The sequence below is a fragment of the Dipodomys merriami genome, unplaced genomic scaffold (assembly GCF_024711535.1).
Source record: "Dipodomys merriami isolate MVZ:Mamm:240054 unplaced genomic scaffold, mDipMer1.0.p SCAF_14, whole genome shotgun sequence".
Lineage (NCBI taxonomy): Eukaryota > Metazoa > Chordata > Mammalia > Rodentia > Heteromyidae > Dipodomys > Dipodomys merriami.
This window is the reverse complement of record NW_027202715.1, coordinates 1,884,162-1,911,501: the sequence shown is the minus strand read 5'-3', so window position 1 is coordinate 1,911,501 and position 27,340 is coordinate 1,884,162. Positions and strand designations below refer to the sequence as shown.

The following is a 27,340-nucleotide window of genomic DNA, read 5'->3' as shown; positions in this document are numbered from 1 at the left end:
CCTGCTGGCGCAGCCTCTCTGATCTCTCCCCCTCCCTCCCCCCCCCCCCCCTGCGTCCAGCACTGGGCTTTTTCAGACAAGTGCATCTCCTAACCAGGTCACATTTCAGCCGCGACCCACCCTCCGTCAGTCACCGAGTCAGACCGCAGGAGGAGGGCGCAGGACGACAGCAGCTGGCTTCGCCAACCGCGGCGGCGGGAAGGGCACCAGGGCATTCCAAGCGTGCAAGCGGCGAGACCCCCGACTCAACCCGGACCACGATGCGCGCCCCGGGCTGCGGGCGGCTGGCGCTGCCGCTGCTGCTGCTTGCTGCAGCCGCCCTGGCCGAAGGCGATGCCAAGGGGCCCAAGGAAGGCGAGACCCCCGGCAATTTCATGGAGGATGAGCAATGGCTGTCGTCCATCTCGCAGTACAGCGGCAAGATCAAGCACTGGAACCGCTTCCGAGATGTGAGTCGGCAGGGCGCGGAGGGCCGGGCCGGGCCTGGGGGGCGCAGGGCCCCGGTGTGGGGCGTGGAGAGTGGGGAGCGGCCGCTGCGGGTCTCAGCCGGAGCCTCCCACCACCCGGCAGGGTAACTGTGACTGAAGTAAACAACGCCCGAGAGTCCTGCCCAGTGCTGCCTCCCCTTCCTGGGTCCTCGTGCCCCCTTCCCCACTCTTGGGGGGACCCACCCAGTCCCGCGCCCCCCTTCCCCCGAGTCCGGGGCGAGGGGGCGCGCCAGGGGCGCTCGCGCCAGGATCTCCCCGCCCCTTGGCGGGCGCGGGGTCCGTGTGCGGTGCGGGGACCCCAGTCCTGGCTGCCACGGCCCCCGTCTTGCGAGCCACCTCGGGCCTAGTCCCAGCCGGGTGGATGCTTCGGGCTCCACTCCTGGGCACCGCCGAAGGCACGGGTCTGGGTGGGGCCGGCGGGGAAGGGAGCGCCTTCTCGTGTTAGGGCCCCGTCGTCCCCCCCTTGGGAGGGGCCGGGGGAGCAGGGGTGTAAGTACCCGGGCTTTGAGTCGGGTGTGTGTGGGGGTCCTAGCAACCATCCTAAAGGGAGCCGGTGAAAGGCGTGTCCACCCATTATTGGGGTGTTTGGGTGGGTGGAGGCGACAGTAGTGAAAATGCCGGAGGCCATCTCCGGGTGAGTCGGGTCTGGGGGTCTCCGCGCCCAGGGCTGCACCCAAGAACCGAGGCTGGTTTTCCGGGACCAACCTAGGAGAGAAAGCGGGGATGTTCCAGGGCGAGGGCAGGATGCACCCACCGAGGGACAAATCCCTAGCTAGGTCCTAGAAGCTGGGTCTGGGGGTCCCTACCAGACGCCAGCCTGAAGCCCGGTTTAACCTTGGGCGGAACTTTGCAGGGGGCGGGGGGGGGGCTGGGAGGCGGCTGCGGACCGGCGGCCTCCGCAGCGCTGTTTACTGCACCTGTAGATCCGCAGGGCTGCTCCCACCTCCGGGCTTGGGGGTGGGGGAGGGGAGGGTGGCAGCTGCCAGCAAGGGAGGGTGAGGCCGGGCCCAGAGCTCCCAGGGGGCTCGGTGGGGGAGGACGCGAGGTGGGGGCGGGGCCGGATGTACTGGGGAGACGCAGCACCTCCGACCCGGCTTGCGCTAGCCTACGCCCTGAACCCTGGTAGCCACCTTGCACCCCGCGTCCTTACTCCCCATTCCCCAGATTCCTTCATCAGACTCACCTCGACAATCCTCACTTGCTTTTCAACCACAAGCACCCACAAGTTCCTTAGGAATTTGTCTCAAACATACGCTCTCGCTCCTGGAATACAGCCCCACGAGGCTTTGGATGGGGCACAGATTCGGATCGTTTTTGTTATGGTGAGAAAAGTCTCTGTTTCTCCCTAGAGTCAAACCGGCAGGTTGTAATTTCCAGAAGGAAGGAGGGAACACATGCAGCCAGGTTGCCAGGCTGAGCGGCCTTGGACCTCAGAGTGGGCCTTTTTTTTTTTTTGTCTCTCTTTCCCCCTCCCCTTCTCCCCCCCCCCCCCCAAGCTGGCCCTGCCAAGGGACCCTGGCTCCCAGCAAGGCCTTCCCGAGGCACCTGCAGATTAGCGCAGTCTCCCGTTGCTGCCTGCAGTGAGGGGCGGCAGCAGGCCGGCTCTTCCGGAAGAAATCCATGTGTCACTGGTCCAGGCCTCCCTCTGACTCACTGGCTGTTTGATCCGCTGAAATGGGACCAGTGAAGGTCAGAGGGAAAAAGAAATGCTTAATCAGAACAGTGAAGGTTTTAAAATACGATTCTTTCCACCTTCTTTCCTCCACTTGCTTCCAGAAGCCAAACCCGCAGGTGAGAATAAATGACTGACTACTTGACCCCAGATCAGGGTTGCCCACCTGCCTCTGTGTTGATGCCAGCTCCTTCCATCTTCCTCCCTGCTCATGGGGGGGGGGGGTTGGAACAGGTTTGAAATTCTGCAGAACCTGCCCTTGTAGCGTTCCTGGAAAGCTTTTAGAGCATGTGCTAATTGGGGGAGGGGTGGAGGAAAGGGGAGCTTCAGGCTCTGGAAAGGCAGATTCCCTGTAAAAGGACATCTTGACTGTAGGAGGACAGAGTCAGAGGAAGAAGTGGGACAAAGGCTAGGCAAGAGGGCCTGGCCATGGGGCTCTGTTGGCAGATTCTGCAGAAAGGCATAAAGGAGGCTGTGAACTTGGACCCACTGTATTGCATAATTCTAGCAGTGTCACAAGGTGAATGGTGCCCCCTGTAGTTGTGCAGTGCTTAAAGTACTCAGGGACTCTGCCTGCAGTACAGTTACTTCTCATCCTTCCTTTGCCAGTGGAGAGTCTGCTTCTTGCCCTAAGAACTGAAGACCTTCTCATTAGGTGCAGTAGCATGGTCTATAATGCATTTTCCATCAGGCTAGCTTCCTTTTTTTTTTTTGGTCGGTTGTAGAGCTTGAACTCTGGGCCTGGGTGCTGTCCCTGAGCTCTTTAGCGCAAAGTGAGGGCTCTACCATTTGAGCCACAGAAGCACTTCCGATTTTCTGGTGGTTAATTGGAGATAAGAGTCTGATGGACTTTCTTTGCTCGGGCTGGCTTTGAACTGCAATCCTTCCTGAATAGCTAGGATTATAGGTGTGAGCCATTGGCGCCTGGCTCAAGGCCAGCTCCTTTAAAGACATGAAAAGCCTGGACCCTCACAGGAGAGAAGGGAATTTCTTTTGAACTCCTAAGGGGTTTCCAAGTCCAACTTGAACCTTGCTCATAACCAGGCACAAGATGGTGCAGGGCATCCAGTTTACCTAGATGGGAAGGAAGTGATTCGAAGGGGTAGACTGTTCTCGGGAACTTGGATGGCAGCAGTCAATGTAGTGAGAGAAGGTCTCATTGAACAATTGGTGGAACTAAATGAGGAAGATGAGGGGAATCATTTCAGAGGGATCAGAAGAACAGAGATAAGGAAGCAGACTTAGGGTACTGCTCCATGAGGAAATGGTCAGAGGGCTTCGGAGGGATGAGGCTTAGCTTGCTTTCTGAGCAGGATTATCAGTGAGGCAGGACTTGCCAGCTAGGTAATCCTCCCCTCCAGTGGGCATAGGGCTCTCATATCCTGTGCCTGGTAGATTTTTTTCTAATGCCCAGCACTCTGTTGCCAGGGAGGAGATTCATGTTGATGGGGATGGGAAGTTGTGGGCCAGACCTGGCTTCTTGGAGGCGAAGCCAGCTGCACCCTGCCCTAGGAGGTCTCAGGCTTTTCTGAATCCTACTTCCCAATGTCCCTAGCTCAGAATTGACTTCCTGCAGAACTGGGCGGGACTTTACTGCTGTCTCTGGAACAAAGCACACAGGACACTTGAGAGAAGATGGCCAATTACACAGCATCTTCAGAGGAGGCTGTAAGGAATCTGGCTAGGAAGAACTGACTGGTTTCCTTGGGTCTTCTCTCCTTTGCACTCCACTTCTATTAAGTTGTAATTATATTTGTGAGTGTCTAACCTAGTGTTCAACACCCCGAGGCACACAGGTAATCCATGTGGAATTGATCATGGTTGTAAGCCCTCCTACTTCCAGACCTGCTGTAGGCAGTTTTCTTGTGCCTTTCAACAACCTGTGAGACAGTCACTGGCCTTTACAGTCTTCCCATTTTATGATCAAAGAAACTGAGACTCAGAGAAATTAAGCAGCTTACCCAAGGAGCAAGTGTCAGAACTTGGATTTCTTTTGTCTTGTTTGGGAGCTGGCTTTTGCAGAACCCAGAGATTTGTGTGTGCTAGGCAAACACTACTACTGAGCTATATCCCCCCAGCTCTCCAGAGCTGGGATTTGAAGCCAGTGCATGAGAATCTAGCTTTGTTTTTCAGAGGCATGCTGGGCCTTATCTTTAATGAATGTGGGAAGGAAGAAGAAACTCTCCTTGAGGCTAATGGCCTATCATTCTCCAAGGCTGCCCCAGATAGACCCAGTACCCCACTGGAAGGGGGCCAAAGCCCCCAGTGTCTTTGGCAGCCTGCCACCAACCTGTTCCCCAGCCCAGCCTAGCAATACCCAAAAGACAGTTCTCCTCCTCTCCTCTGAAGAAGGACAGGGAGTTCAGGGCCAGGGCAGCTCAGCCTGGGTTTAGGTTCCATCCATGGGATGCTGAGTACATCCCATAAGCCCTCTGAGCCTCAGCTTCACTATGGAGGCATTTTGTCTGAGGCTGGAGGTTATCCATTGCAGCTGCACGGTCCTTCACAGAAAACCACCAGGGGGAGCTTTGATCCTGGAGCTGCTGGCTATGTGCCTCAGTCTCTATGCTAAGCTCCTTACTATCTTCACTCGTTTACCCTGAGACATGTATGCCAAGAGTTTCAGGGTGATCCTGAGGACTGCCCCAGTGGTTATTATCCTCTGCTGGCTCCATATGATTTTCAGTTTTTTAAAAACACAAATAGGCCTATAACAAGTAAGAATCACAAGGGGCCTTTTCAAAGACCCCTTCCCTCCTCCCTACCCCACACACTTAAACTAATGAGAATGTGGGATGAGCTTCACAGATGCTTATATGGAAGGGTATCTATGAAAAGAACCCAAAAGTGGGTCAGAGCTGGTGTTTGGAGCGGACTTCCGTTCCCACCTAGGTTTCAAAGCCTCCTCCCCCCAGGAGGATTGGCATCTCCAAAGCAGAGTAAGCCTGGTGACAGACTTGAAGACCCAGCAATACAGAGAGTCTAGGATGAGGGAAACAGGAGTGCCTCAGTGTCTAGAGGGGCTACAATGTGTTCTCTGGTTTTCTCAAACTCAGTAGGGGATAGAGAGTTATCTGAAGTGTGGGAGAGCCCTCAAGGTCCAGAGAAAGTGCTCTGCTTCCATCCAGTGAGAGGACAGACTAACTGTATAACCCTGGGGCAACCAGATGGCCTTTCTGGGCCTTGGTTTCTCACTGATATGAAAAGACTGAAGAGCAGAGCGCTGGTGGCTCACACCTGTAATCCTAGCTACTGAGGAAGCTGAGATCTGAGGATCACAGTTCAAAGCCAGCCTAGGCAGGAAAGTCTGTGAGACTCTTATCTCCAATAAACGACTAGAAAACCGGAAGTGGTGCTGTGGCTCAAGCGGTAGAGTTCTTGCCTTCAGCTGAAGAGCTCAGGGACAACGCCCAGGCCCAGAGTTCAAGCCCCACGACTGACAAAAACAAAAAACAAAAAACAAACAAAAAAAAACACTGAAGAAAATGATCCACAGAGCCCTGAGCATTCTTTGACTTGAGGAAGTTCCATAAGAGTCCCTGTGCCCCTGGACCAGCACAGGCCAGGCAGCAAGACTGGGGTTGATAAAGGGACTAGTTTTGAGATCTAACCTCTTCCTCTTCTTTTAAAGACACAGATCCCATCAAGGGTTCTCTACTCTCAAGATCTCCCCTAGACTTCATTGCTTCCCAAGGGCCTCACCTAATGCATCTTACTGGGGAGGATTTTGAGAGGTAGTGACATAGACATGCAGCTTGCTATGCAGTTTCTGCATGTATAGATGAGAAAATGGGCTCAGATCTAGGCCTGGATGCAGAGTTTAGATACCAGTGTTTCTAGCCATGGTGAGCAGATCCATATCCAGCTGCAACGGTTGAGTGAACCAGCCTCTGACCCCCAAGGACATGGCCAGCATCTGTTAGAGGTTATCATCCTTTGAGGGGTTTCTTAGCCATAGACTCATTTTGGGACACAAGACTGCTTACACTGTAGACTTGAGTCTGTGTGTGTGTGTGTGTGTGTGTGTGTGTGTGTGTGTGTGTGTGTGTGTGTGTGTGTGTGTGTGTGTGTGTGTGTGTGTGTTGTGTGTGTGTGTGTGTGTGTGTGTGTATGTGTGTGATATTTCTCAACTGGTGAGTGATCAGAGTCCCTAAGAGCTGGGTCTGACAATAAACTGCCTGCTGTACCTTCCCATCTGCTACACAGGGTACCTGGGCCCTTAATAGGGTTTCCAGAATGGATCCCATTCCATCATCTTCTAAGCCCCTCATCTCCTCCTCAAGGAGCAGCACTGTGATTTCAAGGGTGTGCATAGGGGAGATGCAGTACTGAACTAAGTGAGCTATTTGGTGGAGGGAATCTTTTCTTCTTCTGGTTCCCTAAAAAGGCAGGACAGACATATCTAGAATTCCATTGGTCCCACTGTAGAATAAGGGAGTGGATGAGTGTCCTTCAGGCCCCCGTGCCTGTAGATCTGTGTCTGGGTATAGCAACCACCCCCTTTCTCCTGGGACTAGAGAAGGCAGAGTTCCCTCTACTTAATCTGCTTACAAAGTAGGACAGCCTTCATCAGATCCAGGAGTGGGTACTTACAGGGCCCTGGGTGGAGAATACCATCCCTAAGGCAGGGCATCCTGCTTCATCCTACATTCTTTCTTGACACATGGAAATAGGGTCAAGGCTGTCCTTAGTATAGGGACATGCCAGGCCTGGCTTAGAGCTTCATGAGTTGCAAACTCTTGCCTCTTTCCCTGTCCCATTGTTCCTTGGCATAGGGCAGTGGACACAAGGAGTGTGAAGTTGTTCAGGCTCCTGATCACCCTTCACCATGTTCTCAGTGTAGAGGAGCTAGAGAAACAGAATCATGGAGTCTTATAAACCCTCAGCCTTTGGCCTCTCCCCCCATTTTACCATGAAGAAAGAGCTCCAAAAGGCAGGCATCAGGGGCCCCATCTCCTCTCATAGTCTAATGTTTATCTACTACATATGCCCATTTTCTCTCAGAGATCCTTGGATTGAAATCCTGACACCTCCCCCTTACACACACACACACACACACACACACTTACACACACACACACACACACACACACACACACACTCATTGCATAAGGAAAACTGAGGCCCCAAGGCCCCTTCTCATCTCTGTCCTGTATGGACAGCAAAGACGCTTGCCCTGCAGGAGCCAAGAACTCAGGCAGTGGCACAGATGGCACTGGAGTCAAGAGGACATTGACGAGGGCATACCTGAGCCGGCCCAGCTTCTGGCATGCAGAGAGTAATGATAAGCATATTTTTACCTCCAAGGAAATTCCTCCGAGGGGAGAAGAGGCGGGAGGCATCTCCCAGATGCCTATGTCCCTGAGTTGGCCTGGGCCTCACACATCACATCTGAAAGGGGAGCACCCCCCTTAGCCCTCCCCACACAGGGCACTACCTACTCCAGGTTGCCTTCTGCATGGAAATGTGACAGGTGCCCATTCTCAATTGAGAAGAGCCCCAAGTGGTCCCATTTTACCCCTCCTCGCTTCATTCCAGGTCCTTCTCCGAAAGGTGGGAGGATTCCTAATACAAGTTCCCCTACCCGTGGGCCTTCTCCAGGGGACTGGGCTTCAGCACAGGCTCCCTTGCCTCAGGAATGAGGCAAAAACAATACCAGGTATGGGGCCTCTCAGAATGTGGGTGAGGCTTGGCCCACTTCCATTTTTTTTTTCTTTTAGAACCTCTTAAGCTCTAAAAGCAAAGGAAGAAATGTCATAGAAGGGTTATAAAAGCTGTGGTTTATTAAGGTCTCAATATGAACTTCTTTGGGTCCTATCGATGTACACTGGCTGGCTGTTCTCCTTGAGAGAAGAGAAATCTATATATGAGCCCCTGTGACCCTGAGGCCACCCCTGCCCCTACATTCTCTCCGTGTTTTCCCAAGAACTCGGGATCCGGAGGTCCTGGCTTGTGACTTTGAGTGTGGAACTCCTTAGTTTGCAGAATGTTCTCTCAGGTGTTACCTGGGCACCCTCCTCATTTTATAAACAAGAAAGTTAAGTATATCCAGGGCAAGGTGAAGCAGGAACCCAGCACCCTGACTCCATCCTGGGTGGCTGAGAGCTCAAGCCTCCCAACACGGCTTCAGAAGCAAATCTGTCCAAGGTGGTCTTACCCAAGTGAGGGCATTGATCTGTGCCCTGCCACATTCTTGCCCCCTGTAGATGGGATAGCTGGGAGAGATTGGATTCATTTGAGCTATTAAGTGGGTGGATGATTTGGGTGCTAATTAAAATGACAGGAAGTAAACAGCTTCAGAAACACCCAGCATGTGCCCCTAAGCCCACTAGGCCTGCGCAATCCATCTCTCTCCCAGCTTGGCGCAGTGGGCCTGTCTCCATGGCAACCAAGCTGAGCCGCAGAGATCAAAGCAGAAGATGGGTTAGCTCCAAACTCCCAACCAGGGGTGGTAACGAGATTTCTGGAAAGAGCCTGGAGGAAAGAGGCCCCGTCTTCCTCCTTTACCATCAGTTTTTCCTCTCTTTGGCTGTGAGAATACCTACCTGGGGCTGAAGTGGAGCTGATGTGGCAGGAGGAACTGTCTCTGGCCTGGGACTAAGGGTTCTGCTGTGCAACCCTTCATGAATCACTTAACATCTCTGAGCCATCAATTTTATGACCTGAGAAACAGGAACGATAGTAGTAAGGTTCTCTTGGGGTTACTGTAAAGAGAAACAAACCAGTAAGTGGAAAGTAGTTAGCACAATACCTCCCACAGGGCACTTGTAAAGAGATTAGCTATTGTTAGCAGTGCTTTTACTATTTACAAGGTGCTGGCGCGCGCACACACACACACACACACACACACACACACACACACACACACACACACGAGGTATCTCTGCCTTTAAGGACTTGGCCATGTAAATAAGGCAGAAGGAACCAGGAGCAGTGCCATCACTGGGTGTCACCAGAGTGACAAGACTTCCCCAAGGCCCAGTCAGCCTGCAGGATGACCAGTTGTGGGTGGGGTGAGGGAGAGATGCTGGATATTGATACATTGTGGACAGAGAAGAATCTAGAAGGAGTCTTGCAAGGATCTGGCAGGCAGAACCATCTGCAGAGTGGCTGCGGGGCTAGGCGGCCAGGCTTGGATGGATCTTGGGCTTGAACGCTGGCCCAGTAGCTCACTCAGGACTGCCCACTTGGAAGCTGTGAGAAGCTTGGTCAGAGCCCACCCAGGGGAGTTCAGTGGCATCAGGTAGCATATGGCATGGGGAGGTTAAAAAAAAGCTAAGTGCTTGGGGTGGGGTGGGGCAGTGCCTTGTCTCAGTGCACACGAGGAGACAGGTCAGAGCAGGCAGTCTACTCTGCCTACACCACTCTCCTTTGGGGGCTAGATGATGTTTCTGTATAAAGCAAAGAGACCCTAACACATATAAGGTGGGATGGAGGACAAGAAGGCCTGGCTCAGATCTTCATCTGTCTTGTGACCCTCTAGAAGTTGCTTTGCCTCTCTGTGCTGCAGTTTTCTCAAAAAACATTTAAAATTTTGATTTAAAAAATACTTCTAGAGGTCTTAACTTTAAAAACATTGAGAATTGAGTGCGGTCGTGCATACCTGTAATCCCAGCACTCGGGATGATAAGAGAAGAGGATCCAGAGTTCAAGGCCAACCTTGGCTATCTAGCAAGATCCTGTTTACAAAAAAAAAAAAAAAAAGGAAGAAAGATTTAATACAAACACAGTGCATTCATAAACTCTAGAAGATTTTTCTCATGTATTTGTTGTGGTTCTCTGTTAGCTTAGAACTCTGGGTCCTTGGGCTGGGAAGGTGGCTCAGTGGTAGAGCGCTTGCCTTGCGTGCTCAAGGCCCTGGGTTCGATTCCTCAGCACCACATAAGCAAAAAGAAAAAAGCCAGAAGTGGCGCTGTGGCGCAAGTGGTAGAGCGCTAGCCTTGAGCTGAAGAGCTGAGGGACAGCGCCCAGGCCCAGAGTTCAGGCCCCACGACCGGACCCCCCCCAAAAAAAAAACAACTCTGGGTCCTGACCCATTTCCCCTCTGGCCTGGTTGTGGGTTCAGAACTCTGGTGAAGGGCTCCCAAATATCCATCTATCGGGCGAGGCTGAGTCACAGCAGAGCCAGGGTAAAAGCAGCCAGGCCTCTGGTTCTGAGAAGACCCCCATGTCCTTGTTGGACCATTTTTCCCAACTGTTAATAAACCCACTTGAGTGCCATAAATAGAGACTGCCGAAGGAAAGGGCATCGTTCTTACTTTCTAACAGACAAGTTTTCCAGCTTATATATGGTGCCGCCTCATCTGACCTCAAAGGGCCCTAATTGCGTCCCTAGCTTCAGCCCAGATGAGCCATTCTCATGTGGCACATCATCCTCCCCTCCCCACCACTGGTCTCTGCTCTCCCCATAATGGTCTCTCTCTCCGCTTTTCCAGGACTCCCCATCTTTCATCTTTCTCCTCCATTTTCTCCATCTGACTCTGGTATCTTGCAGCCATACAGCTTTGATTCATGAAGGGCTTCACTGAGCAGTCAAAAGGACGGGGGCTGTGCACACACTGGCCAGGAAAGCCAGCATCCTGGGCAACTCCAGTGCCTCCTCTCCTCATCTGTCTGGCTGCTTCCACTGTCCTGAGAGTGCCCTCCATCCCGTCACCACAGGAGGCTGCAGTGATGGCAGAGGACACTCCTTGAAGCATCCCTGTTCCCACCTACTGGGCCTGGCAGCAGTTGGGTGGAGACACAGAGCCTGCCTCTCTCAGGCTGGGAGGAGGTTTCACCTGCTGAGAGCTAGGGATGTGCCTGGGCTTCTGGGTTCTTAGAAGTCCTGTCCCTCCCACCCCCCACACTGCCCCTCGGTCTCCCTCCCCCACCAGAAGTCTTTGGTCTTGACCTTTGAGAGCCTGGTTTGTGCAGAGTCCTGGGGAGGCTACAGGAAGAAGCCACTGGGTCAGGCTGGAGGGTGGGGGTAAGCAGACTTCAAGGCCCTCAGAAGGCACCCTAGGGCCAAAGGTGCCTGGAGGAGGGCCACAGGGCCCTCCCCTTCCCCATTCCTTCTGGGACAGGTGGGCTATGAGCCACACACCTAGGTAGCCAAGAGCAGCTGATCCACATCTGTCTCAGTATCCAGCCATTTCTGTCTTCTTTGGAACTACAGTGTCTTTTTTTTTTTTGGTCTGGTCATCGGGTCTGAACTCTGGGCCTGGGCGCTGTCCCTCAGCTCTTCAGCTCAAGGCCGGTGCTCTACCACTTGAGCCACAGTGCTATTTCCGGCTTTTTTCTTTTTGCTTACTTATGTGGTGCTGAGGAATCGAACTCAGGGCTTCACGCATGCAAGGCAAGCGCTTTACCACTGAGCCATCTTCCCAGCCCCCTACAATGTCTTTCTATGTAATCCTTGTCTTCCATCTCCCCCCTACTTTATAACCTCGTCCCTTTCCCTTCTTAGGGAAAGATGGAGCAGATGGAGAGATCCCAGTGTGATAGAGGCCATCATCAACTTTTGCCCCCAGCCCTTCTACTCCTGACTTCAGTTACAAGGCCTCACCCAACCTCTGCTTTCCATCATCAGACATATGACCCCTCTATCCTTAAGTGCTCCTGGAGAAAAGACAAGATCTAGGTCTGGACTGGCTTCCTTTGGTCTCAACTAATGGGGGACATTGTGCCCCATATGGAGGTAGCTCAGGGATCCTGAGGGTTCAGCCTTCACCCTGAGCTTTGGGCTAGAGAGTACAGATTCTCCCAGAATGCCACTCTGCAACCTTCTTCTTGCTTGCTCCTGGGTTCAAGTTCTTCAGGACACTTGGTTGTTTGGACCTGTTCTGGAAGTCAGGTATGGTCAGAGCCAAGGGGTAGGGAGAGGCCAAATGTGGGAGGCAAATGATAGAGAGCCAGGATAAAGGCTGAGAGAATGTGAGTGGTAGACAAAGCCAGCACAAGCTGGAGAGGGGATCCTGTCCAGGAGGGCTCTGTCTTCTCTTGCCCTCCCCACTCCTCTCCCTCCCATCTCTGATTGCCCTCTCTCCCGGTGGAAGAGGCAGGAATTCTGAGCCAGTGTGAAAACTGGAGGCTGCTCACAGAAGTGGGTTTTCATACTTCATTTCTGGATTAAAAACCATCTGTCGTTGGTGAACTGCCCCCAACTGTCCCTGTACTCACGTGTTGTGTGTGCATATGTATACATACTCATGATATACTACATCCCCCTGGGCATGCATACATGTACTGGGCCTGTACCAATGCACACATGTGCACACAAGGTCTACTTGTGTGCACACCTGTATAGTTCAGCTGCCTCAGTGGAAACGGGAAGGTCTCTGCTGGGCACCAGAGACCTGGCTGTGTGACAGTTGGGCCTGAGCCCGGTTATTTTCTATCTCTGGGCTTTTTTTTGCCTACATGAAAGGCAGGGGAAGGGGCTGGCCCAAGTGATCTTGGAGGGCCTTTTTGGATTCCTCTGTCTGAGAACTTGAGGGAAGCCATTGGTGGTGACATGGCTATCTACTTCACTCAGTCTACCAGCTGACTTCTGTAGAAAGAAAGGAAGTTTTGTCAAAAAAAAATCAGTCCTGCAGCTTGAAGAGGGCCCTTCCTCTACTCAGATGTCAGAAGGGGGCCTGATGAGGAAGGATCCCTGGTGGGAGAGAGGGCACCCCATTTCTGGGAACACCCAGGGCATTGGCTTGAGAATTACTATTCCCAGGTAGTAGGAGCCCTCTCACATCTGGCCTGGTGTTGGGCTGGGCTGGGCTGGGCTGGAGTGTGCTGTCTTCAAAGCTGTGGGCCCCACCGTACCATTCCCATGCTGGCCTTACCTTGTTCTCTGTGATGGGATGTAGCAATACTGGCCTCCAGTTGGAGTCCCGAGGGATCAAGGGCTACAGCAATTAAAGGCCATTGCACACAGCACCCAGGGCTACCTGAGGCCAGGGAGGCCCTGGGATCTCATGGCCTAAGGGTGGGCTTCACACTGAAGTCCCCTCTCTCTGCTTTTCTCTCCTTGCTCATTTCCGGTGGCCTGTTGCTGTCCTGTCTCCAGGAGGTGGAGGTAAGCATTATATAGGCCTGTGGTCTATGGCCTCACTCTCCTCCCCTGCCATCCGGGGTGGGGAAAGACTGGAAAGGATTCTAGATGTGGGAGTTAGGAGATAGAGGTGTGGGGCAGAAAGCTGGTAGGTCTAAGTGGACAGAGGCAATTTGCATATGGAAGTAATAGCCTGGGCTTCTCCTGTCCTGGGCTCTACAGTGAGCCTTGGTTCTGGGATGTGACTCAGCCCTTCCCTTCTCCCTTGTTCCCCTCTGTCTGTGTCTAGGATGACTACATCAAGAGCTGGGAGGATAATCAGCAAGGAGATGAAGGTAGCATGTCTCTCTTCCCCCCACCCCTCATGTGGGGGGAGGAAACTAACACCAAGAAGACATGGGACCAGCAGTTATATCCTGACCATGGGCTTGTGTTTCCTGAGCATCCAGGCCCCATGGGAGTGGGAGATGGGACTTAGAGGCAGGAGCTCTGGTTACCAAGGGCTCCTGGAAGGAAAGGGTTCCTGAGTTCTCCTAGCTGATCAGTGTCCTGACTTGTGTTCCCAAAGCCCTGGACACCACCAAGGACCCCTGCCAGAAGGTGAAGTGCAGCCGCCACAAGGTGTGCATTGCCCAGGGCTACCAGCGGGCCATGTGCATCAGCCGGAAGAAGCTGGAACACAGGTGAGGAGTATGGGAGGGAGAGTCCTGGCAGGGGTATGTATGCTCAGAGAGCAAACGCTGTATTGACCTAATTTTACATGCCAGACAGCTACTGCTGCAGAATATAGTATCCAATACAGAGGCTTAAAGCAACAGAGGACTTTATCTCTTGCAGTGTCTGAGGGGCAGAAGTCTAGGAGGGCTTCCTATTAGGTGGTTCTGGCTCAGGGTCTGTCATCATCTGAAGGCTTGACTGGGGCTAGAGGGTTCATGTCCAGGTCATTCTCATGGCTGTGGATTGGAGGCCTAGTTCCTAGTTCCTAGTTCCTAGTTCCTAGGCCTAGGAGTTCCTAGTTGCTGAACTCCTTAGAAAGGCTTAAGCTGAATGCTGGTGGCTCTTGCCTGTAATTCTAGCTACTCAGGAGGCTGAGATCTGAGGACTTCAGCTTAAAAACAGCCTAGACAAGGAAGTCCATGAGGCTTTTATCTCTAATTAACCCCCCAAAAGTTGGAAGTGCAGCTGTAGCTCAAGTAGTAGAATGCTAGCCTTAAGCAAAAAAGTTAAGGGACAGCACCCAAGCCCTGTGTTTAAGTCCTGGGTCTAGCACAAGGGGGTGGGTTTAGGGGGAGAGGAAGACTGGACTATCCTCACAATATGGCAGCTGGCTTTCAGTAAAGTGAGTCATTGCAGAGATAACAAAGAAGGAAGAAAGCCACATTTCTAGACAGCAACTACCAAATAGCTCCTTTCTATGCCTGTGTCTATATGTCTAAGGCAGATGAGTTATACCAGATAAGTTGAGATTCCTTCTAGTTCTGACACGCAGTGACTTCATTAAGGTTGTAGTTTCTGAGACTCACAAAGGAAGAAAAGGTTAAGGGCATTTGAGCAGGCCTTTGTGGTACCTGGCAGAACGCTAGTGGCTCACATCTGTAATCCTAGCTATTCAGAAAGCTGAGATCTAAGGACAGCAGTTCAAAGCCAGCCCAGGCAGTAAAGTCCATGAGACTCTTATCCCCATTTAACCACCAAAAAGCTGGAAATGGAGCTGTGGCTCAAGAGCACCAGCCTTGAGTAAAAAAGCTAAGGCTAGAGTTCAAGTCCCAGTATTGGCGCACACACACACACACACACACACACACACACACACACACACACACACACACACACACACACACACACACACACACACACACACACACACACACACACACACACACACACACACACACACACACACACACACACACACACACACACACACACACACACAGATGGTACCTGGCTCCAAGATCTCTGCAAAAGGTCCCCCTTCCCTCTCTTCTCTCTTGAATCCTAGATTTGGGATTGTAATCTTAGGTTCCTAGGGCTGGCAAGAAATGACATGGATGAAGAGAACTTGGTGATGGGCCATTCTAGGGAGCACAGGTCAGGTGGGATGGGGACAGATGCCTTGGGAACTGGCCCATTACAGCTATGTGGTAATATAAAACCAGGCCTGCCACATCTTCTGTTTTCCTACAGAAGGCTAGGAACCAAGGTTTTTAGGTGAACTTTCCATTTTAAAAACGTTGATGAATAACTCAAGTTAAGAAAACATCAACAGGGGCTGGGAATGTGGCTCAGTGGTAGAGCGCTTGCCTTGCATGCCTGAGGCCCTGGGTTTGATTCCTCAGCACCACATAAGCAAAAAGAAAAAAGCGGGCTGGGAAGGTGGCTCAGTGGTAGAGCGCTTGCCTTGCATGCCTGAGGCCCTGGGTTCGATTCCTCAGCACCACATAAGCAAAGAGAAAAAAGCCGGAAGTGGCGCTGTGGCTCAAGTGGTAGAGCACTAGCCTTGAGCTGAAGAGCTGAGGGACAGCGCCCAGGCCCAGGGTTCAGGCCCGATGACCAGACCCCCCCCCCAAAAAAAAAAGAAAGAAAAAAGCCAGAAGTGGCACTGTGGCTCAAGTGGTAGAGCGCTAGCCTTGAGCTGAAGAGCTGAGGGACAGCGCCCAGGCCCAGAGTTCAGGCCCCACGACCGGACCCCCCCCCAAAAAAAAAAAAAAGAAAAGAAAAAGAAAACATCAACAGGCTGGGCAGTGGTGGCTCATGCCTGTAAACCTAGCTACTCAGGAGGCTGAGATCTGAGGATCACAGTTCAAAGCCAGCCCAGACAGGAAAGTCCATGAGACTCTTATCTCTAATTAATCACCAGAAAACCAGAAGTGGCGCTGTGGCTCAAATGGTCAAGCACTCGCCTTGAGCTGAAGAGCTGAGGGACAGTGCCCAGGCCCAGAGTTCAAGCCCCACGACCAAAAAAAAAAAAAAAAAAATCAACAGGTCTGGGAGTGTAGCTTAGCCAGAGTGGTCAGACAAAATGGATCAGTGGCCCAGATGTGGCCTATCTCCAGTGGTTTACAATCTCTGATTTGGAGTGATCCTCCACATGAAGTGTGACCTGGATTTGCTCCCTGAAGGGCTTGCTGGCAAAGGCCAAGCTGGGGTTTATATCCTCTGCAGAGTCTGACCAGGGACAATTGGGAAGGTGGACCAGAGTAGAGGCAGGTGATCTGATATAAATTGCTTGGCCAGATTTCTATTGGACTAGGCCACCTATCCCTGTCTCATTTTGGCTTCCTTCTCAACATCCTTCCCATCCCCCTCTGTAGGATCAAGCAGCCCACCCTGAAACTCCATGGAAACAAAGACTCCATCTGCAAGCCCTGTCACATGGCCCAGCTTGCTTCAGTTTGTGGCTCTGATGGCCATACTTACAGCTCGGTGGTAAGGAGCCTTTGGCCCCAGGGCGGGTGGAGGATGTGTCTGGGGACAGAGGCAACAGAAGAATGCTTCAGCTGTGGTTTCCCAAGAAGTCCCTGTCCCCCATCATACCTATACAATACAAACCAAAGAGTCTAATCAGTACATTCAGTGCAGTGCATATGAAGGATTTCTGTAGCCCTGGCTGGGTTGACCTAATGGAGCCCTTGACCTTGGGCAGGTCCAGGTTGGGGGATGGACTGGGTAGAGACATGTGGTAACTGGAGCAGAGTGAGGCAGGGGCTTCAGGAAAATACCACATATGAGTCCACTGGAAGGAAGGAGTTCTACTTGTTAGTTGCTTAGGGCAGGTAAGTTCCACACAGAGGCATGGTGTTCACCAGCCAGCAGGGGGTGCTCTGGACAAGAGGGCATAATCCCTCATGATTGTGGGGGATGGGACGGGACAGATTCCCATTTTATAGGGGTTTTGTGAGGATGAAATGAAATGTTTTTGTCAAAGCATTTCATAGATTTTAGAAAAGCACAGAAATACAGGTGAGGTTAGGAATGCTTCTATTAGCAACTAGAAGTTGGGAATTCATGTTGTTTGGTGACACTGACTCTTGGGCCAGCAAGGGTTGGGTTTAGGGGAAGAGAAGTCCTTTTGGGGTGAGGTGCAGATATATGAGTCACCAGCTGTGGTGTGGATTGAAGCTCCTGAGGAAATCAGGGGAGTGGGGAGGAGGAAGGAGCAAGAGGCCAAGGGCAGAGGGTGCTTAGCAAGGGAGGCTGGAAGGCTATGGAGGAGTTGATAGAGGAGGAAGGGGGAGGACGGCCTAGCAGGGTGAGGGCAGGAAGCTGTCCATCAAGGTCATTCCATGCAGGAGGCAAAAGTTTTCAATAGGTCTGGCTTCCACCCCAGGCCCATGGCCCTGGGCCCAGCACTGGGCCTCCCTGATCTTCTCTGCTGAGTATGAGAAACAAGAAAAACACAATCCTCCCTCACAGAGCTGTTGGAGACGGAAGAGATAGCATTGTAAAATTCTACTATGACCCACTTGGCTGTAGGGTCACCTCAAACAGCAGATAGAATCAGGGATGTCACTTTACCAGCAAAGAATGACAGCCTCTCTTGGAAACTGGCTACAACCCGTGTGGGACAGAGACTTAGAAAGACCAAGGGTCAGGTGGACCTGTTGCAACAATGAGAAGTACAAAATGTCATGTCAAAACCAGCTTTACAATGTCGGTGTGGCGGGGGGAGGGGGGTATGATTGGGTGGGGGGGAGGGGGGAGGCTGGGAAGGGAGGTGAAGGGTAAACAAAGGAGGAGGCTGCAATGCTTGGTAAGAAATGTATGCATTATCCTGCCCATGTAATTGTAGCCCCTCTGTACAGTATGTTCTCAAATAAAATAAAATAAAATATTAAAAAAAAAAAAAAAAGAAAGACCAAGGGAAGCTGGGCACTGGTGGCTTACCTCTGCAATCCTAGCTACTGAGGAGGCCGAGATACAAGGATTCAAAGCCACCTCAGGCAGGAAAGCCTGTGAAACTATATATATATATATATATATATATATATATATATATATATATATATATATATATACATACACACACACATATAAAAGATACTGTACAGAGGGGTTACAGTTACATGAGTAAGGTAACGAGTACATTTCCTATCAAGCATTGCTATACCCCCTCCGTTGTTTTTCCCCTACCATCCCTTCTCTCCCCACCACCCCAACTCCTCCTCGCCCCCCCCCAAGTTGTAAAGTTCATTTTCAACATAGCGTCTTGTACATCTCATTGTTACAGTGAGTCAACCTGTATCCTTGTTTCCTGTGAGACTCTTATTTCCAATTAACTACCAGAAAACTGGAAGTGGCTCAAAGTGGCAGAGCACTAGTCTTGAGCAAAAGAGCTCAGGGGCAGCAACCAGGCCTTGGATTTCAAGCTCTACAACTGACCAAAAAAAAAAAAAAAAAAAAAAAAGGCAAACAAAGTCCAGGAGGATGGTTGGCAAGAGAATGCTGGGAAAGCCCACTGGAAGTAGCTATAGGAAATGAAGGATGGGCCCATGACCCTTCAGGGGTTAAGGGACTGTGACAAGGAGTAGGATAAGCTGTAAGAGCCAAAACAGGGGAGTTGGGGTGAGATGGGCAGAGGGGTAGAGGCTGGTGCAGAGTGGGGTTAGAGCTGCTCCCTGCCACCCCCTTCCTGGGCCTGTTGCCCCTTACCACTGGGCACCCTTGGTCAGCAGAGGGGACAGGAAGGCCCTTCCAGGCCATTCACTGAGAAGGTAGATATGCCAGCTGTGGTGGGAGGTCTGAGGGAGGTCTTAGGTACAGGATCCATGGTGACCCTCCACATCACCCAGCCTGCCTTTTCTTGTGCAGTGTAAGCTGGAGCAGCAGGCATGCCTGAGCAGCAAACAGCTGGCAGTGAGGTGCGAAGGCCCCTGCCCCTGCCCCACAGAGCAGACGGCCAGCTCCACCACCGACGGCAAGCCAGGTAACCAGTGTGGATGACAGACACTGCCAGGGCTGCTGGGCACCTCCTTCAGGGCTTGCACTAAGGGAAGGGCAACGGAGCAACAACTGGAAAGGCTTGGGGAGTCCTGTGGGCTCAGGGGCCCTGGTTAACATGGAGCAGGAGTGTGGGGCCTCATGCCCGTTTTTTATCTCTGCCACTCAGAGCCAGAGCCTGGCTGTGCTTTCAGTGCTAAGAAGTGAGTGGGAGGAGGAAGCTGGGGGAGGCTGGGAGAGGCTGGGCGAGGAAGCACCTGATTCCCTGCTTCCCTCCCCTGCAGCCTCCTGACCCTGCCACTTCACCCTACGTTCAACCCGAACCCCCTTTCTCTGTTCCACCCACTGCAGAGACTTGCACAGGTCAGGACCTGGCCGACCTAGGGGACCGGCTGCGGGATTGGTTCCAGCTCCTTCATGAGAACTCCAAGCAGAATGGCTCAGCCAGCGGTGCTGCCAGCCCCACTGGTAACAGAATGGGCGCCCTACCTGTGGGGAGGAAGAGCAGGGGAGAGGGGACAACCTATTTCTCTCTCTGCCACACTCTGAGTCTGTGAAGTGAGCCCCAGAAATGCTTAACTCCTGAATGAGAGGTCAGTACTAGCCACAACAGAAAGTGAATAGGGAGCTGACAGGAAGAGGTTTTTGTTGTTGTTGTTGGTTTTTCTTTGCCTGTCCTGGGGCTTGAACTCAGGGCCTGAGCACTGTCCCTGAGCATCTTTATGCTCAAGGCTTTGAGCCACAGCACCACTTCCAGCTTTTTCTGAGTATTTTATTGGAGATAAAAGCCTCATGGACTTTCCTGCCTGGGCTGGCTTTGAACCGGGCTCCTTAGATCTCATCTTCCTGAGTAGCTAGGATTATAGGTGTGAGCCACCGGCTCCCAGCTAAAAAGAACTTCTTAACCTGGAATGGGGAAGCTCTGCCAGTCCTCGAATACGTGGCTAAGAGCAAGTAAAGCATTGCAGATGTGGTATAGTGGCACAGCACTCGCCTAGCATGCATGAGGCCCTGAGTTTGAATCCTAGCACTAAAGAATTCTGATGAGCTTTGAAAACCAGATTGATTAATTGATTGATTGATTGATTGATTTTATGGTGCTGATGGGAACTTTTTTTTGGGGGGGGTCCGGTCATGGGGCCTGAACTCTGGGCCTGGGCACTGTCCCTCAGCTCTTCAGCTCAAGGCTAGCACTCTACCACTTGAGCCACAGTGCCACTTCTGGCTTTTTACTTTTTGCTATGTGGTGCTGAGGAATTGAACCCAGGGCTTCAGGCATGCAAGGCAAGCGCTCTACCACTGAGCCACCTTCCCAGCCCCCTGCTGACAGGAGCTTGAACTGAGGCCTTGTACTCTCCTTTAGCCTTTTTTCTCTACCACTTGAACCACTCCTGGATTTCTAGTTTGGTTTTTCTGACTAATTGGAGATAAGAGTCAGATTTGTCTGCCTGGGCTAGCTTTGAACCTGGATCCTCAGATCTCATCCTCCTGATATTAGGATTACTGGCATGAACCAGACAATAGTGCCTGGTTCAAAGCAAGGTTTTGAGTGGTTTAATCACTTAAAATAACTGTGTTGTAGGAGAGTGAAGGGTTTGGGACCATTCTTGAATTTCTCATCCCTCAAGTTTAGATTCTGGGCCACTCTGACCCTGAACAGAGAGAGGGCTAGGGCTGAGAAAGAGGATGAGCAGGAAGGTTGGTAGGACAGATGATAGAATGTTTCTGAACTTGATCTTCCAGGGCTGGACAAGAGTCTGGGGGCTAGCTGCAAGGACTCCATTGGCTGGATGTTCTCTAAGCTGGACACCAGTGCTGACCTCTTCCTGGACCAGATGGAGCTAGCTGCCATCAACTTGGACAAGTACGAAGTCTGCATCCGCCCCTTCTTCAACTCCTGTGACACCTACAAGGACGGCCGAGTCTCCACTGCTGAGTGGTGCTTCTGCTTCTGGAGGGAGAGTGAGTATGGCCCTGGCCTCTGGCCAGGCTCCCCCAGCTGCAGGCTCCAGGGAAGCCAGCACTTACTTACCTGCTCCAAGGTAGATCTGGGCTGTGTGGGCTCTGAGCTAAGGCACTCTTGGAGGCCTTCCTAAAGCGTTCCATCTCTCTATATGGCAGTCCTCCTGCACAGGTAGCTGGGAGCCTCCAGCCTTTACCCTCCAATCTAGAGGTGCCAGGAGCTTCCCAAGGTTTGCAGATGAGCTAGAGGTTGGCCTGCCGTTGTTTACAGGCCTGTAAGCTCTGGCTAACGTTCCCTCTGGCCTTACATTCCCTTGGGATTTTAGCACTGGATACCCACATGTTCTCCGACTTCCTCTTTGGCATCCAAATGACTTATCCTGTGAATCCAATACCCCCGAGACCCACAGCCACAATGGCTTCCCCCAATTAGACACTGGATGTTTCATCTTACACAACTTCATTATGGGCAGTGGGGACCTTAGAGGGACCACTTCCACCCTAGGGTGGCCCCAGAGTATTTTATCTTGCATAGCCCCTGCCAAGGCTCTCAGCCTCGGGAGGCTTGATGTCTGTCAGCCCTCAGAGGCTCCTCTCTCCCCACAGAGCCCCCCTGCCTGGTGGAGCTGGAACGCATCCAGATCCAAGAGGCTGCCAAGAAGAAGCCAGGTGAGAGGGGTGTTGTGCAGAGGCGGAGGCCGTGGGGCTTTGCTGAGTATCCCTGAGCTCCAGAGAGGCAAGATGCAGCCCAGGCGAGGCCCTAGTCCAGGATGACTAGGAAAATAGTTGTGGTTTGAGAGTCTCTAAATCTGCCCCTCAGTAAGTGTTTCAAGCAGTCACTTTATGGATATCCAGCTGAGGGAGGTTGGGGTGCAGAAAGAGCTGAGAGCTGTCCATTCAGTTCAGTTCAGCAGAAGTGAGTCTAAATGAGGCTCCCCTCCTTGGGGGATACTCACCAGATTCTAAACAAATACCCCCAAATTCTGCAGAGAAACAAAACAAGCCCACCCCAGCTCAAAACCAATAGTCCCCAAGAGGTCTTCTAACAGGCTGGCTGGGGAAACACTCAAAATATAAATTGGCACACCCAAAAAATGGAACTATCAACAGAGACTGAGCATGGATGCTGAGGAAGAATGCAGGTGGATGGAAGTTGGCCTAAGGGGTCAATAGAGGTTTCCTGGGGAGCTGGTGTCCCAGAGGAGACTTGAGGAAGGAGAATGAAGCAGACAAGTGCAGAGTCAAGGGCAGGGAAAAGCTTGAGGTTCTCAGAAGCAGCTGGAGTGGGACAGTTAAGAAGACAGAAGTCTGAGAGGCAGGTCACATGGGCCTTGTAGCTTTTTTTTTTTTTTTTTTTTTTTTGGGTCCGGTCGTGGGGCCTGAACTCTGGGCCTGGGCGCTGTCCCTCAGCTCTTCAGCTCAAGGCTAGCACTCTACCACTTGAGCCACAGTGCCACTTCCGGCTTTTTTCTTTTTGCTTATGTGGTGCTGAGGAATCGAACCCAGGGCCTCGAGCATGCAAGGCAAGCGCTCTACCACTGAGCCACCTTCCCAGCCCCGGCCTTGTAGCTTTTTGAGAGTGGCTCACATCTGGCTGGTAGATAATGCCAGAAACTTGAAAGCCAGCATGGGAAGAAGCTATAGACCCAGTGGCTTCGGGGGTGGGGGTGGGGGGCAATGTGAAGCACTCCTCAGGTTCCCCATCCTGCAACCTGATTACCTCTGTATACTACTTCCTCCCCAGCCCATCTCTCTGTAGGTAGCTGATGGGCAGACAGGAGAGGAACAGTGAGTGGGTCCTGAAGACCACTCTGCATCTGATTCACAAGGACTGAGAAGGGAAGGCCAGAACAGCCAGGCCAATAGAGAGGGAGAGCCAGGTCCTGGTGGCTCACACCTGTAATCCTAGCTATTCAGGAGGCTGAGATCTGAAGATCGCAGTTCAAAGCCAGCCCGGGCAATAAAGTCCATGAGACTTATCTCCAATTAACCATCAGAAAACCAGAGTGGTGCTGTGGCTCAAATGGTAGAGCACTCGCCTTGAGCTCAGGGACATTACTCAAGCCCAGAGTTCAAGCACTACAACCAACAAACAAAACAAACAACAAAGAGAGAGAGAGAGAAAGAGAGACAGAGAGAGAGAGAGAGAAAGAGAGAGAGTGGGTGGTCGCAGTCTGAGCAGGTTGTTTAAGGCAGTAGGTTTCTCTGTCTCTCTCTGTCTCTCTCTGTCAGTCATGGGGTCTGAAATCTGAGTCTGGGTGCTGTCCCTCAGCTCTTCAGCTCAAAGCTAGCTCTCTACCACTTAAGCCACTGTGCCACTTCCGGCTTTTTCTGCTTATGTGGTGCTGAGGAATCAAACCCAGGGCCTCATGCATGCGAGGCAAGCACTCTACCACTGAGCCACCTTCCCTGCCCTGGGTTTGTGGTTGATCAATACCAGGCTGGCTGTTCACACTCAAGGCTCTGGGGTTCTGGCTGTGACCTGGAGGGGTCCTGTCCCACTCAGGCATCTTCATCCCGAGCTGTGATGAGGATGGCTACTACCGCAAGATGCAATGTGACCAGAGCAGTGGTGATTGCTGGTGTGTGGATCAGCTGGGGCTGGAGCTGACCGGCACACGCACCCATGGAAACCCTGACTGTGGTAAGTTCTGGGGTGGACAGGCCTCCTGAGGACCTGTGCCTGCAAGGGGCGCGAGGGAGAGAAGGCCAGTCAGATCCTTACCGGCCCTTGCTTTGTCCTTCACAGATGACGTCGTGGGTTTCTCAGGGGACTTTGGGAGTGGCGTCGGCTGGGAGGATGAGGAGGAGAAGGAGACAGAGGAGGCTGGTGAGGAGGCCGAGGAGGAAGAGGGCGAGGTGGGCGAGGCGGACGATGGAGGCTACATCTGGTAGATGGCCTTCCTGAAGCCATGGCAAGCCAGGGTGCCAACGGCCAGGGAAACAGGCCAGCAGAAACCTAGACGGCAGCAGGCAGCTTAGCAAATGGATCCGGAAATTAGTGGGAAGGACTTTGGCTCCAGTGGGGCCAACTGGATGTGTGAGTGCATGGCTCATGTGTAGCATGTATGGCTAGGATGGATGTGTGTGTGTGTATGTGTGTGTGTGTGTGTGATGCGCTGACAGACATGTCCTTGATCTACAGTGCCCCTGGCAGAGTACACACCCAAAGCCCCCTCAACCCCCTTCTAGTTCTTTCCTTTGCACTTGTTGTTGGTTTTAAAATATGCACACACACACACACACACACACACACACACACACACAACACATGCATGCACGCATATGTACACACATAGTTCCACAGCTCCACTCTTAATACCCTGGGAGCTTCCTGCCTCCACCAGTCCTGCCTCCTCCCTCCTCTGCCTGTCCTTTTCCCTCCTGCTTCTGTAAAGGTCAAAGGTTGAGGGAGAGGCAGGAATTTACCTATTCCTGGAGCTCTTCTCAAAGTTGGGCCTGTTTGGTGTGACCCCACCCCCCAAGTCAGGTGAGAATCAGGACACTGGCCACAGCAGGCCTGCCCCTGTGCTGATTTCCCAAGAACCATAAAAAAAAAAATACAAAACAAAACTCCTAAACCAAGCCAGCAAGACCAAAGGTGGCCAAGGGGAAGCTCACAGAAACGGGGGTCTCTGTGAGGACCTTACCAAGCTGTCCAAGGTTTTCCTCCTTTTCAGATACAGTTTCTGGGGTCCCCCCCATGTTCACCCTGGGGAACCTGAGGACCAGGAGCAGTAGGTACATGCCCATCACCCACCTTGCCCCCTAACTAAATGCCCCCCTTCCTGCCCAGGCCAGTCCCAAAACCCTATAAAAGGAAACAATGTCAGGTGTGCCATAGTCCATCCCCCACTCCTGGGGCTCACTTTGTCCCTGAGCACCCCAAGGGCTACCCTAGGAGAACAACTTTCCTAAAACCCTGTAGTGTGCAAGAGAAGTCAAGAGTCCATCAGAGGGGACAAAATGGGGAGAGGTAGGTCTTGTGGTCACACCTCACTGTGTCCCCAAACCTGGCCAGGTACGAGGTCATCTTACCCAGATATCAAGATGCCCTGTGGCTTTGGTTGTATATTTGTTGTTTTTCCAGCTCTCCTCCCTCTTCCCTTAATGAAGAATTTCTCACCTGGACTTGGACCTTTGATGCCCTTTGGTGCATGGAGAATGTGTGTGTGTGTGTGTGTGCGCGTGTGTGTGTGCATGTGTGTGCGTGTGTGTGTGTGTGTGTGCATGTGCGTGCACGCGCATGCACATGGGTATGCCTGGGAGTGCAAGGAGGGCCCCCTGTGTGCTGGGAGGAAAGTGGCCATGTGGGGTCCATGTGGTGAGGCTCCCTGGGCAAGGCCCCCAGCCTGACTCTCCCCAGCGTCTCCTGCATCTGCTGAGTTGAGTGAGCATCTATTGGATGTTAGGAAAGAGCCCCCACCCTGACCACCCTGGAATCAATGTCTCCTGAACCTACTCTTGGGGGAAATAGCAAAACTCCACTTTGCCCCCATAAAGCGCTTCTCATCTGCAGCACGGTTCTGATTGTCGAAGTTTTGCTCTTCTAGCTCCCCTTACCCCCGAGCACCTCCCCTCCCCTCTGTTCCCGCCTCTGTCCCCCACCACATCCTCTGGTCCTCTGCTCTCCAGCAGTAGTTTCTCTCCTAACTGGAGCTACTTGAAACTTCCTACTTCTAGGATCAAAGTCAGTCTCTTCCTCTGTCCCAGCTGGCTTTCCAGAACTGTCCTCATGGGGGCTGTGAAGGAGGCCAGGCTCTCTGAGATAGGTGGGGGGCACAGAGGAAGAGAACTCCTTCCCCCTCTCACTTCTGCCCTCCTCCTCCCATTCTGCCCTCCCCACCTGAGGGGGGAGGGCTGTGCTCTCTGTGTTTCTGGGTATTCTGGTTGTGCACGTTTTTCTGACTTTGTAAATATGTTTTAGGAAGAAAGCAAACCGCCAAGTTGAATTAGCCCCCCTGGATTTGCAGAGGTCCAGGCTTCCCCTGTCTCTGAAGCCCATGTACTGCTTTTGCCCCACTGAGACAGAGCCCCCACCCCCACTAAGGTGGACAAAAGCAGCTGTTCCTAATGGGACAGGAGCCTCCATCCTACTTTTTGTTAGATGAGCTAAATGAGCATAAGGTTTCTTAGGGACAAAGTCACAGACTATCTTATCTCAATACTATGGATTTGTCCTTGACCTTAGCTGCTGGCCCAGCCCCTCGTAGGCCCTCTCCACAGGTATCTTTGCCCCTTCCTGCCCAGTGCCCTAGCTTAGGCAGACAGGGGAACTGGGGCTTTGTTGATAAGAACTCAACCAAATCACAACAAACCCACATCTTGCCAAACCCTGGAGCTGCCCTTGGCTGCCCCAGGCCTCCTTGGCTCCATGGGTGCTGGGAGAGATGGATGGGCTCGGTTGGGTTGGAGAAAATCATTGCACCTAGAGAGACCACTCAGAGGGTTGGGGGGGGGGTGTGATGGAGAAGGGGCGTGGCCTGGGGAGCTCTGGAAAGCGGGTCTGGGACATCAACTGCCCCCTAATTGGCCTGATGGGGCTGTGCAAACATGTGGCACATCCTTCCTCACTAGTGCCTCCTGATTTTAGTGGGCAAGCTCCCCACTGGGTCTTTCATAAATGATCTCCATCACGTCCAACTTCACTGAGTTAGATGGGTGGGGTCCACTGGTACAAACGCAAGTACCCTCGTTTCTCCAAAGCCTGACCCTGAACCCCTTGTAGAGAATAAACGGCTGGAGATGGTGGGGCTAGAGGGGGTCCCATGAAAGAGGCTGGGGGTACAGAAGAAAACTGGACATATCCCAAGGAAGCCCACACAGAGCACACTGCTTTGTTCCCACGGCCTAAAGTGTGTGATGCGCAGTAACTGAGCTTTAGATTTAAGAATTGTGTTCAAGTGCTTGGATTCCTGTCTGTAGTTTTAAGTGCTGAAATTGTATCTCTCAGTCATTTTAGATGTCGTTTAAAAAAATCAAAAAACAAAGTGTTAGACCTGTGTGTGCATTGATGGGCACTCAAACGTCCCTTGGATCCCCCCACCCTCCCTTCCTCCCTCCCATGCCCCACCCTCTCATGCCCCCACATCCCCCCACTTCCCCCACCCTGCTTCCCCTTGGGGACCCTGCCTCGTCTTGTCTTTATCTGCCTATTACTCAGCCTAAAGAAACAAGTACACTCTACACCTGCATAAAGGAAATCAAATGTTATTTTTAAGAAAATGGAAAATAAAAACTTTATAAACACTA

At 52.2% G+C, this 27,340-nt stretch overlaps 1 protein-coding gene across 1 annotated transcript; it reads left to right on the top strand.

Moving 5' to 3' along the window:
* Window positions 1-38: 38 nt before the first annotated feature.
* Window positions 39-27,340, top strand: Spock2 (SPARC (osteonectin), cwcv and kazal like domains proteoglycan 2). The gene is made up of 11 exons (XM_070020521.1): window positions 39-449; window positions 13,202-13,210; window positions 13,476-13,521; window positions 13,755-13,869; window positions 16,501-16,615; window positions 18,998-19,112; window positions 19,478-19,594; window positions 20,870-21,088; window positions 21,695-21,757; window positions 23,595-23,732; window positions 23,838-27,340. Exons 1-11 carry the CDS (start codon window positions 261-263, stop codon window positions 23,981-23,983), a joined length of 1,272 nt encoding a protein of 423 aa, XP_069876622.1. The 5' UTR covers window positions 39-260; the 3' UTR covers window positions 23,984-27,340.

Bases quoted from the DNA above. Each gene is read 5' to 3' on its own strand.
- Spock2 (XM_070020521.1), top strand. From the start codon at position 261: ATGCGCGCCCCGGGCTGCGGGCGGCTGGCGCTGCCGCTGCTGCTGCTT. The intron at 13,870-16,500 runs GTGAGGAGTATG...CCCCCTCTGTAG, and splicing joins CGGAAGAAGCTGGAACACAG to GATCAAGCAGCCCACCCTGA. The intron at 21,089-21,694 runs GTGAGTATGGCC...CTCTCCCCACAG, and splicing joins CTTCTGCTTCTGGAGGGAGA to AGCCCCCCTGCCTGGTGGAG.